This window comes from Chrysochloris asiatica, unplaced genomic scaffold, assembly GCF_000296735.1.
Source record: "Chrysochloris asiatica unplaced genomic scaffold, ChrAsi1.0 scaffold00081, whole genome shotgun sequence".
Classification (NCBI taxonomy): domain Eukaryota; kingdom Metazoa; phylum Chordata; class Mammalia; order Afrosoricida; family Chrysochloridae; genus Chrysochloris; species Chrysochloris asiatica.
In genome coordinates this window covers 11,999,362-12,011,830 of record NW_006408599.1, presented here as the reverse complement: position 1 = coordinate 12,011,830, position 12,469 = coordinate 11,999,362, and the positions used below count along the sequence as shown (strand labels likewise).

Here is a 12,469-nt window from a genome sequence, read left to right as displayed (position 1 = left end):
GCCAACACCATCACCACCAGCCAGCAACACCATCATTTTCACCACCATAACTATTATCACCATCACCACTGCCAACATCATCATCACCACCACTACAATCATCATCATTATTTATTCGACCTTAATGGAAGTGTTTTCCATTGGGAAACCAGTATAACCTTCTAAACATCTCCTTAAAAAAGTTCCTGTCCCGTGTGCCACACCGGCACCTGCCTGTCACAATGTCAGGTGGGCTATTTTTACTGAGTCCCTGATGCTCCAAGGCCAAGTTGTGGGTAGGAATAAGTGCCAGCTGGGCAAGGTGGCTTTCTGGTTGCCTCTCCCTGCTGCAGCTGCTCTTCATGGCCTGGTTGTGAAAAGAAAATCTACTCCAAAGTGAGGGACAATCACCGAGCGTGGCTGTCCTCCTCCCCCACTTTCAGGGGCAGGCCTCATAGGATGAGAACAAAGCAGGATTTTAATAATCCTCTTGGCCAGCCATCTGCTCACACTGGCCTGTGAGGGCCCGTCTAGATCATCTACCCGTACTCCTCTCCTTCAGAGATGGCTGAGATCTCATGGGAGGTTCCCCATTGTGTTTCTCTCCAGAGCCCTAGGCCCACCAAAGCCCAAAGTAGGGGGTGAGGGATTAGAAACAAGCGGCTCCTAGGCTGAGAGAGGGACAAGAGAGACAGGAGACCCCTTTGTTTCAGGCATCAAAGTGGTGCTTGAAAAACTGGAGTCAAAAGCCTGTGCAGATGCCCAGGGTGGGGGACGAGGGGCTAGTGCTGAGCTGCTCAGGCCTGCCCCTTCCAGAACCTACTTCCCTGGACACACCCTAGGGCCAGCCTTTCAAGCAGAGTGTCTCAAAGGTGCTTCGTGGTACTGATGCTTCAGAGGATGCATCAGGGTTCTGGGCCGGGTTGAGCAGTGGGTTTGGGAAACACTGGGTTAAGGGAATGAATGACTATTAACCTTACTGCACAGAAGGGTTTCTCACAGCCTTTAAAATGCTAATAGCTTATGAATGGGGCAGGGGAGGTGCAGAGAGAGGAGGAAGTGTTTCCCAATTCCTTTGAACACTGAAACCTCCCTCATCACCCCTCCACTTTGGGAGAGGCAGTTTTATGTCCTCACTCCAATACTTCTTGAGGTGACTGCTGATCTGCCTAGCCCCTTGTAATCACCCAGATCCACAGGTGTGGAGATGGCAAGAACAAGACAGCGAATGTGGAGACATCAAAAGAAACTCTGAAGACACTACTGTAGGGAACAGAGCCCCCAGAGGCTCCTGATGAAGGCTGGCTGCTCACCCCACTCCCTCCCACCACCCACTCTTAGGCTCAGGGTCCACTGTTGCTCCTAGGCCAGACTGCAGGGTGATGGAGCCCAAGGCAGGGGAGCTGGCTGGTCAGCCTCTCTTTCTGTTATGCATTCTGGTTCTGCTAGAGAAGGTGGGGCTTACTAGCAACCGCTGATCCCATATGTTGGGTTCAAACCCCAGTGATGGCATCTACTTGTTGAATGACATTTGAAAATGTTACTTAACCACTTTGTGCCTCAGTTTCCCCAACTATGAGAGGGGAGCTTCAAAAAGTTCATGAAAATACAGAATTGAAAGAGAATGGAATTTTTCCATAAACTTTTTGAAGCCCCTGTGAACATTACTTAGGACCGTGGTCATTCACATCACATATTACTATTATTATCATAACTATGACTAGTGTGACCATGTTCCCTTGCTTCTGCCCAGTGCTGTACCCCAGTGCTGGGGTTTGATTCAGACTTGGAGTAAAGAGACCCCCAGACAGACGTAGGTTTAAGCCACCCCACCTGGCTGAAGCTGTCTCCTCAGGTAGAGAAGATGGCGTGAGATACCCTTGTGGTGCACAAAGACTGCGCCCTGGTACCTCTCAACTGCTCTGTGAATGTCAGTGTCCTTCCTGTGGGTTTGCCCAAGCTCCGTTTGAGGAGCAGTACGGTCTCTGTGAAATGGACTTTCTGAGAAGAGTACTGAACAGGAATCTTTGGGGCAGGAAGTAATTCCTAGACAGAGTGAGAAGCCCAGCTTGGATCCCTGCTCTGCTTCAGGCCCTAGAGGGACCCGGAGCCAGCTGCCTCCCCACTCTGGGGTTCCAAATTCTCCTCTGGGGTTGGGACTGGGAGTCCTGTCTCCAGCTACTCTTTTGGGTGAATCTCTATCTGTGAGATTAGGACTAGAGTCATAGGGGGTAGAGTCCGGTTTACGTTTACACACCTTCCTCTGAGGAGAACCAAAGGTCAAGGGGTCATTGTTTCAGAAAGGGGGTAAACCAATCCCAGCTTCCACAACTTTCCTTTCTTTCTCTATGTATATCTCTCTCACACACAGACACATACATTTACACGTACAGAACAGGATCTGCGACTCGGGTGACAGGTGAGGGTCTGAGTCCCCACTGTGTTGGGTCAGTCCACTAAGAGGCTGTCTACCCTGTTCACACATCTATCTCTGCATCTAACACTCAATGGGCTCTCAACAAGCACCTTTATGGTATCCCCTGACTCACATGACATGCAAGGCATGCACCAGGTCGGAGCTGTCATATACTGACTGGCTTAAGGGAGCAGATGCTTCTGCCCTCTGCCCAGAACAGCTGTGACCTTGCACAGCCTCTTACCCATCCTGCAAGCCCAGTTTTCCCATCAGTAAAGTGGGGGAGCAAAAAAGTTTGGACAACATACCAATTCTTTTCTCCTTGACCTTCTAGGACTTTGCCTGGAGAGGAAGCCTCGTCAAATCTCCCTGCCCCTCTCCCCTGGATCAGGCTCAGTGATTCACAGAACTGTAAGAAGCCTTGGACATCTAGTCCTCTGGATTCCAGAGGCAGATCTGATCAACCACCTTTACAGATGGGTCCAATGAGGTGAGGGTGTGAAGAGACCAGCCTGCAGGTGTGGGAATGCATGAGAATGTCTACTCCCAGAACAGGGCCCCTTCAGTTTTCCTAATATGGCTGCTCCACTCGGGGGTCACAGGAAGGGCCTCTAGATTGGTTGAGGGCAGAGCTGGCAGCTGGGAGGGATTTGGGAGCATGTTGGGAATGAGCAGGCCTACGTATACCCTGGAGACAGGGTTGGTGAGGAGCCCATCTCTTCATCACAGCTCTCACCCCCTCCTCCACAGTTGCCTGATGGGGTAAGAGGGGTGTACGGGGCAGGCTACAAGCCGCAGAGAGATGCAACAGGTCCCACTTCCTGCCTCACCCAGAAAAGCAGAAGTACCCAAGTTTAGACATCATAGTCTTCTCACCAGATGGGGTGGGGACTGGGTAGGGGCTGCAGTCAGAGCTTTTGGGGAAGAGTGTGGATATATTTCTCCTTCATATTGTCCCTGACTCACATTCTTGGACACTGGGTAAGGAGAAAGGCAACTGTATGATCCAGGAAGGATTAGGCCCAGGAAACAAGTATCAGGAGTCGAACAAAAATTATGTGTAGCGCCCTTGATGATCAGAGATCCCCAGTAACTTCCTTAAGGTCACACAGTAATGAAGCTAGGAGTCAAGCCCAGATGGTCTTGACTGGAAGGTAAGAACTTCTGGAGAAATCTCTGAGCTCCTCAGATTGTAGGATGAAAGGATATCACAGCTCATCAATAGCAAAGGCGACAGAGCCCAGAAAGGGCCAGGTCATTTCCCAAGGTTTGTGGGATCTGGTGGTAGAACAGCGACTGGGGTTCCACTGTTGATGCTAAAAGCGGCAGCCCCTCTCTAAGACTATGGAATCATTTCCCTGGGCTCCAAGCTCACACTCCCAAAATCCCCAGTCTTGGTACCTTGGCCCCAAGGCGCAGCTGGTCAATGGTGTTCTCGGCCTCAGCGTACTTGGTGAGGAGCTTGTGGTAGTCCTCCTACAGGAGAGGGAGAAGAACACGGTCACACACCCAGACACACAGCAGCCCCTCCTCACTGGGTGACCTTTGCAGGCAACCCCCAGTCCTGCTCATGGGGCTTCCTCAGAGGGAAAGAGTTTGATAGTAGGAGCTCACATACCCAAATTCAGGAGTGTAAGCGGCACCAGGACTGACCCACCACCAAGGTTCCTGTGCCACAGTCACACAGTGAGCCTCTGGGCTGATGCACCTTGATGCCTGGCCCCATCATGTCTGGATGTCGGCCCATCTGTTGACTCTGTGGGATCAGACTCACACCTATCTTTTCCACTCCTCTGCTCCCAGTGTCCCTAGTATGTGCTTAAGCACTTTCAATGAATGAGTGACTGACTCACCCAATAATCACTTAATGAAGTAGAAAACCAGACTCAGAAAGCACAGTTCTGTGAACTCAGAGTTCACTACTTAGCTTAAACAAAACCAAAGTGTGTCATTAAGACAAGTCATTACAGGGGAAAAACCAAAGCAAATGGCCCTGGTCACCTTTGAAGGGAACTGACTCATTATTGGGAAGACATGTTTAAATAAATAATTTTAAAAAACCCATCTATTCTGTCTTTCCCATGTAATCAATACCTTGGTAACGAAACAGTTGATGAGGGAATGTGGTACTGCATAGAAGAATCCAGCAAATAACCACAGAAAGAATGATAGAACACTATCAGTAGAATACATTTAGAATACTACCATTGTGTCACCTCAAATGAATGGCTGGACCTAGACAATGGCCATCAACAGCAAGAGGTCAGCTGGAGTCCCTGCATCCTCAGGGAAGCACACATCACCTATGATGTGCTCTTGCCCAAAATTCCTACCTGCATGGTGCTCAGGGTCTAGAGGGGAAACAATCACATGAACAGACAGGTGACTACAAACCGCAAAGGGCTCCAGCTTGACACCTCCCCATGTGGGTGTTGCTGTTAAGTGCTGTTGAATCGGCTCTGACTCATAGCTAAGTTGTAGAGGGTTTTTTAGGACCAGCCAGTGGGTTTGAACTGCCAACCTTCAGATTAGCAGATCAGTGCTTTTCCTACAGTGCAACTCCAGGACTCCACACCTCTTCATACGCAGGGAAATCAGAGGGCAGCAGGATATCAACACAGTCCAAAATGTGGGAAACTTCACAGTAAGGATCTTGTGTTCTCAACAACTAGATATCCCTTTGCCATCTAGTAAATTCCAACTCACAGTGACCCACAGAACAGAGGAGAACTTCCCTGCAGGGTCTCTAGGGCTGGATAGCCTTACGGGAGCAGACTGCCACATCTTTTGCCCATGGAGCAAATGTTATTAGAGCTGCTGACCTTTTGGTTAACAGTCTAGTTCTTATTCAATTCACCATCAGGGCTCCCTACAGAAAACATGGAAGAAATGAGAGGAAGAAACTCGTAGATTAAAAGAGATTTGGAATGGGGTGAGGGGATGAGGGAAAAACAGAGTATTGAAAGGCAGATTGGCCTAGTGCACTATCTGGATCCAGTTAGGCTCCCAGCTCGGACACACTGACACAAACAAGCCATTTATGAGACACACTGACTAGATACTGGAGGATATTGAGGAATTGGAGTTAACTTTTAGGAGTGACGATGGCTTTGTTAAAAACAGACAAAATTGATCTTAAGATATCCATTAAAATATTTTTTGTATAAAATGACTAGATGTTTGAAATTTGCTTCAAAATAATCCAGTGAGAGAGGGGAGGGGAGGTGGGTCACAGATGAAAAAGGTTAAGATGAGCAGCTATTGTTGGAAGCTGTGTGGATGGGGGTCCATATAGGATTTTCTTTCTTTTATACATTTGAATGTTTACAAAGTGGGATTTAAAAACAAACAAGCAAAACATAGGGTTATCCTTGCAGTAGGAGTGCAGTCAATGCTTATGAACCAAAAGCTTGGGTCTATCTTCCTGATTCTGGGTCCAATCGTCTCTCCTACAGCTGGGACTCCTGGCTGGACCCAAAGCCACCCAACCCCAGCCAGTCTCCAACCCAGCCCAAGAGATACCCTGGTGACTTTTCTGGGCCCATAAAAATGAGTCCAGCTCACCTGGAGCTGATGGACCAGCTTGGTAGCTTGTTCAGGTGTCTGGAACTCTTGGGGTACCCTGGTGACGGGGTGTGAAAGAGGTGAGTCCTGTGCTGAGGAGGCTTCCCCGCTGCTCAGCAGCACCTCTCGCACGATCTCAGCAGGTGACTTGAAGATCAGGGGCTGGGCAGCACCCTGAGGCTGCCAGCTGTGGCTCTTGGCCTTGGGGGGTTGGTAGCTCTCATCTTTGGGGAACCTCACTCGGGGTCCCACCTTGGAGAAATCAGGGAGTGGGTAATTTAGCCGCCCCCGGCCATACTTGGAGGCATGAGAAGAGCGGCCAGCCAGTGTGGCTCCCTGCCTGAGCAGTCTATCCTGCTGGGCTGGCCTATGCTGAGGGTTCAGGGGGCCGACAGAGCCAGTGAATCGGGAAGGGAGTGGTTTAGGGGGTATCCTTGTCCGCTTCCAAGATTGGTCTCTGGGTTGAGGGTGGGTGAGGCTAGTGGTCTCTTTCCATCCATCTCCACGACACTGGCGGCTGTGGGGTGAGGGTGGAGAGGAATCACGGAATTCTGTGAGGGTTGCCTGAGCAACACTTCCTCTAGTTCTGTCATTTGGATTTAGGAGGCGGCAGCTGGGACTCTGTGGTAAGGTTTCTGCCAGGGCAGTGGGCTGGAGGACACGGGTCTCTCCTTCCCAGGCAGAATCAAGGATGTCACTGGGGTGGCCGAGGCTCATAGTCCCACTGCTCCAGGATCTTGCAGAGCAGAGCTCAACAGATGGGTTGACCTCAGAATGTTCTGGAAGCTTATCTCCACTGCTTTCATTGTCAGAGGCCACCCAGCTTCTAGCCTGACCTTGCCTCAAAGCCACAGAACCATTGCCTTCTGAGTTGAGGCCAGCCTCATACCCCAGCCATGAGGAGCTCTCTCCAGCTTCCTCAACAGCTTGAGGACTTCCAAGGGCCTCATCTGGCTCCTCTTCAGTCATGTCCGATTGATAATTCTGCTGAGGGAACCAGTAGAGAGGCAAGTTGGAATCTTCTGGACTGTCCACATCCTCTGCTTCAATCTCTGGAAAGATACAGGTCATTGTTTGGCATATATTGGGTCTAGACTTGTGCAATCTTATCTAAACCATTCTATTTACTTATTCACCATATGGTAATCACAAGAATCCCAATGAGTCCCCCATATGGCCAGATGCTTATGGGACATCTCTTCTTCTTGTCTCAAAGGTCCTTTAAGCTCCAACCCTGCACTTATTTTTCTGACCCCAAACCTAGTCTCCCCAAGTGCTCCCAATTTCAATGGCAACACAATCTCATCCAGTTACACAAGCCAGAAACCTATGAGCCATCCTTGCCATTGCTCCCCCGAACCCCTGTAATCCAATCTGTCACTTGGCCCTTTCGATTTTACCTCATACCTACCTCTCAGACCCACCTACTCACAACCACCCCTTTGCCCAAATCACCTGGACCACTAAAGTAGCCACCTAACCATCTCCTCTAATCCTCCTCCTCATCCCACGTCTTAAATCCCATTGCCATCTTCCTATTGTTCCCGGGATATATAAAAGCTGACTCTAATATGTTCTCAGACCCCTGCCACTTGGGCCTCCATTAGCTGATTCATTTCTCTCCACACCCCTGCCTCAACTTCCCCCTGTTCTAATAACATGCATGCATGCACAATGTTCTCTCTCACAATGGATGGGGCTGTGCACGTGCTGATGATCCCTCTGCCAGGAAAACTGTTAGCCTCTCTTTGTTTTGTTGTTGTTGTTAAGTGCCCATCGAGTTGGTTCTGACCCATAGTGACCCAATATAGGGTTTCCAAGGAGCAGCAGGTGATTTGAACTGCTGACCTTCTGATAAGTGATGGTGGTGGTGGTTGTGTGCCATTGAGTTGGTTCTGACTCATAGCCACCAAGGAGCAGTTGGTGGGTTTGAACCACTGGCCTTCTGGTTAGTAGTCCAGTGCTTATCTTATAGGACTCTTGCCTTTGCCGAGTTAACTCCTATTTGACCTTCAGGCATTAATTTTATCTTCACCTCATTTAAGGAAGTCTTCTTAGATCTTCATAATTAGGTCAAATTCTCCCTTGCTTGCTGAAAGTGAAGAGGACTTAAAATATTTACTGATGAAGATCAAAAAGCACAGCCTTTGGTATGGATTACATCTCAATATCAAGAAAACAAAAATCCTCACCATTGGACCAATAAACAACATTCTTATCAATGGAGAAAAGACTGAAGTTGTCAAGGACTTCATTTTTCTTGGATCAACTATCAACACTCACAGAAGCAGCAGTCAAGAAATCAAACAACGTATTGTGTTAGGCAACTCTGCTGCACAAGCCCTTTTAAAAGTGTTGAAGAGCAAAGATGTTAGCTTGAGGACTAAGGTGCACCTGACCCAAGCCATGGTATTTTCAATAACCTCATATGCAGATGAAAGCTGGACAGTGAATAAGGAAGACCATAGAAGAATTGATGATTTTGAGTTATGGTATTGGAGCAGAATATTAAAAGTGCCATGGGCTGCCAAAAGAACCAATAGATCCATTCTGGAAGTAGTGCAGCCAGAGTGCTTCTTAGAGGCCAGGATGGCCAAACTTCACCTCTCATACTTCAGACATATTGTCAGGAGGAACCAGTCATTGGAGAGGGATATCATATTTGGTAAGGTGGAGGGTCAGAGAAAAAAAGGAAGACCCCCAACAAGATGGATTGGTAAAGTGGCAGCATCAATGGACTCAAGCATGGCAACTGTAGTGAGGTTGGCCCAAGATTGGGCAGTGTATCGTTCTGCTGTGCATAAGGTCACTATGAGTTGGCACCAACTCGATGGCATCTAACAACAACAACAATACAGGACTGGAGTTCTGATGTGGCTCTGTAGAATAAGCATTGGACCGCAAGTTATCTTCAAACTACAAGGTCAGTGGTTCAAACCCACCAGCCACTCCTCGCAAACCCTATACAAGGTCGCTGTGTGTCAAAACCAACTTGTCAGCACTTAACAACAACAACAATAGTACTTACAATGCTATCACAGCTGCAGTTTCCATTTATGGAGGTGACTGCTGAATATTTATCTCCCTAATTACACTGCAGGCTCAGTGAGGGCAAGGACACTGTCTGTTTCACTTCACAGTTGCATTTGCATAGCTGTTGTTGTTGTTAAGTGCTGTCGAGTTGGTTCCTAATTATAGCAACCCTGTATAGGGTTTCTGAGGAGCGGCTCGTGAATTTGAATCACCAACCTTGTGGTTCAAACTGACCGTGCAGTCCAGTGTTTTATCCTACAACACCACACTCCCATTTACCTAGTTGTTGTTATGTGCCATGGAGTCGGTTCTGACTCATAGCAACCTTGTACAGGGTTTCCAAAGTTGTAAATCTTTATGGGAGCAGAAAGCCTCATCTTTTTCCCACAGAACAGCTGGTAGTTTCGAACTGCTGACCTTGCGGTTCACAGCCCGATTCGTAACCACTACACTCCCAGAGCTCTTGTAGGTGCTCAATAATATTTGCACTTGACTGAATGGAAAGTAGGAAAGGTGCAAGGGATATAAAAGATGCACAGTTCCAAGAAAAGATTTTGAGAGTTGTTATAATTAGTAGGTTGGAGGTGCTCAAGAAATCCCTCTACCCACTCATCCAGCCAGTCAACCATCTATCCTTTCAGGCAACCATCCACCCACCCATCTACCTACTCACAGGCCTATTGTTGTTATTGAGTGCTGTTGAGTCGGATTCTTACTTATAGCAACCCTGTATAGGGTTTCCAAGGAGCAGCTGGTGAGTTTGAACTGCCAACCTTGTGGTTAGTAGTCCAGAGCTGATCCTACGGTGCCATACTAGGACCCCATTCACTTGCCTACTCACTCACAGATCACCATTATCCACCCATCTCTCCTTCCACCCATCCAACCACCCACTCACCCATACATTCCTTACCCACCCCTTCATCATCCATGCAGCCAATGCTTGTAATTGTATATAATATCATTTTACCTACTGGGGCACTGTAGGATAAGTGAGGTACAGTGAGGCACAGGAAGTGGTGGCAGCTGTTACATCATAACAGAGGGGTTACCATGTGACCTCTGAGAGAGATGCCTCTGCTCTTTCAACTCTGCCAATTCTCAGAAGTGGAGTCACCTCCCTGAGGGAGAACTCGGAAACAGTTGCTGAGCAGGCAGCAGTAGCAGCTCAGACAGACCCGGTAACAGCGTCTCTGCCATCCACCAGGGGTCTGCCTGATTCTGAGACTCATGCGACGGGCACTTCATTCATAAACTAAGCACAATAGCTACCACGCAGCACACTCTTAGTAATTCCCCATGCTTTATACACTTGATCAGCTGAGCCCTTCACAACCTTCAAGGTCAAAATCATTACTCCTATAGCACACATGGGGAGACTGAGTGTCAGGGGACAAAGAGAGTTGCTAAGCAAAACTAGAATTTTAATCCATGTTGGTCTCAACACTAAGGGAACATAGTTATTGTAGAAAGCAAAGGATGATGTTCCCATTACATATTGGAATTTGAAAAATCTTAAAAATGGACCTACCCATTGGATCTATCAGTTTGAATTACCAAGAAATTAATCAAGTGTAAAAAGATACACTAATATATAATTATAATATAAACAATTACTAAGTATTCCAGTGCCCAGTAGTAGGAAACTGGCCCAGTAATTTATGGCACAGCCGTACCATGGAATTCTAGGCAGGCATTAGGGATAACTTATGGAAGAATAAAGACATGGGGAAATGTTCACGTCCATTAAATTGCCATCAAGTCAGTTTCAGTTCATAGTGACCTTATAAAGGGTTTCTGAGATTGTACATCTTTATAGCAGAGAGAGTCTTATCTTTCTCCAAGGAGCATCTTGTGGGCTTGGTTGGCAACCTTACAGTTAGCAGTCCAACGCCTACCCCACAGTGCCACCAGGGCCCCTTAAATGAACAATAAGCAGGTTACAATATAGTATACAGAAACTGTCCCACATGCATGTTACATTGCACACCTATACATATGGAAAAGACTGGTTGGAGGTAGGTGGGTGGGCTGATAAATCATTTTTAATTCTCCCTCTATATTTTCTGATTTTTCCACAATGAACCATATTGCTTATATAATTAAAATCTTAAAGCTTTTTATTTATAAGATATTAAATTAGGATTATTTATAATTTAAAATTTTAGACTTTAAATTTAATTTAAAATTTTAATCATAGATTTGAATTTTTTTAATATTTTGAGCACTGCCTGCCCCGCACCCCCCCCACACACACATGAGGTTATGAGGTGTGAGGGGAGGGATGATGCCAGGAGGTATAACGGAGTTGGGGGGGCCACCTGAGCAGAGGTAGTCAGTCTCACCCTCTTCTGCAGACTCTCCAGATTCGGAGTCCTGATGCCCACTAGTCTGCCGCTCCCACTCCAGGGGCGGTAGGCGCTGCTGGGCCAGGCGGAAGTCTTCCAGGAGCTCTGGGCTGGTGGCACTGGGGAAGGGCCCTTCTTCTCCCCAGCCATGGGAGCCACTCCCAACAGCTGCCTGCTCTTCCTCGGCCCAGGCCCAGCGCCGCCGGGGCCGGGGCCCTTTCCCCAGGCCCGGCTCAGCCCAGTGGACCTCAGTCCCCGAGCTGGCCATTGGGCCTGGTCCACACTTCACCTGGGCCACTTCATCCTCAGGAGGCGAAGCTGTTGCTATGGGTGCCCAAGTTACAGTTGGCTCCTCTCAGCACCTGCCATCTTGCCCGTGACCTGTCGGGAACACAATCAAAGGACAGGATATTAACCCACAATTCCCTGGCTTTATTTAGAACAGAAAGTTACCACAGGGACTTTGGGATCAGATGGCCCTGGGTTCGACCCCTATGTTCAACTGTGGGTAAGTCTCTCCACCTTCATTGTCCTTAACAGTGAAACTGGGATGTTCATCTCTCCCTCAAGGGTTTGTAAAATGACCTAGTGCCAGGCTAACGAATCCAGTAGTCAGCACAGGCCAGGTAGTCAGTGTGTGCTGCTAGTGCTACTGTGTGGCAGGCATGGCCCTGCCCACATGAGAGCGGGAGGAAGGTGAACAAATAGACTACAAATTAAGGTGAGAGGTGATAGGGCAACACTGAGCTGGGGCCCAAGAGACCAAAGAAATTAGAGAAGGCGTCAGTTTAGAAGCCACTTCCTCTGGGAGTCTTTCCTGACCTCCCACAGTGGGGGTTGCTGTTGTTGTTAAGTGCTGCTGTTGAGTTGCTTCTGACTCATAGCAACCCTGTATAGAATTTCTCAGGAGTGGTTGGTGAATTTGAACAGCCCACTTAGTGGTTCAAGCCAACCTTGAGGTCCATTGCATTATCCCACAGTGCCACACCAGGACTCCAAAGTGATGGTGGGTAAAAAGAACAGTATTCTGATGGTGGTACTGCAGACAGGGAATGGGCGATATGAACAACGAAAAGACAGAGAGTGTGGGGAAGGAGGGGTGGTGGGCCCACCCAGGAGAGCTCTTAGG

At 48.2% G+C, this 12,469-nt stretch overlaps 1 protein-coding gene across 1 annotated transcript in view; it reads right to left on the bottom strand.

Annotated features, from left to right (window-relative positions):
* AKNA (AT-hook transcription factor) overlaps positions 1–11,689 on the bottom strand; it is a 39,115-nt gene extending 27,426 nt beyond the window's left edge. Inside the window, exons 1-3 of the mRNA XM_006865692.1 lie at positions 11,338–11,689; positions 5,960–7,011; positions 3,797–3,871 (exon numbers count right to left, since the gene is read on the bottom strand). Of these exons, the coding sequence (XP_006865754.1) occupies positions 3,797–3,871; positions 5,960–7,011; positions 11,338–11,608 (1,398 nt within the window). The 5' untranslated portion in view covers positions 11,609–11,689. The remainder of the gene's footprint in view (positions 1–3,796; positions 3,872–5,959; positions 7,012–11,337) is intronic.
* Between the last annotated feature and the right edge of the window lie 780 nt (positions 11,690–12,469).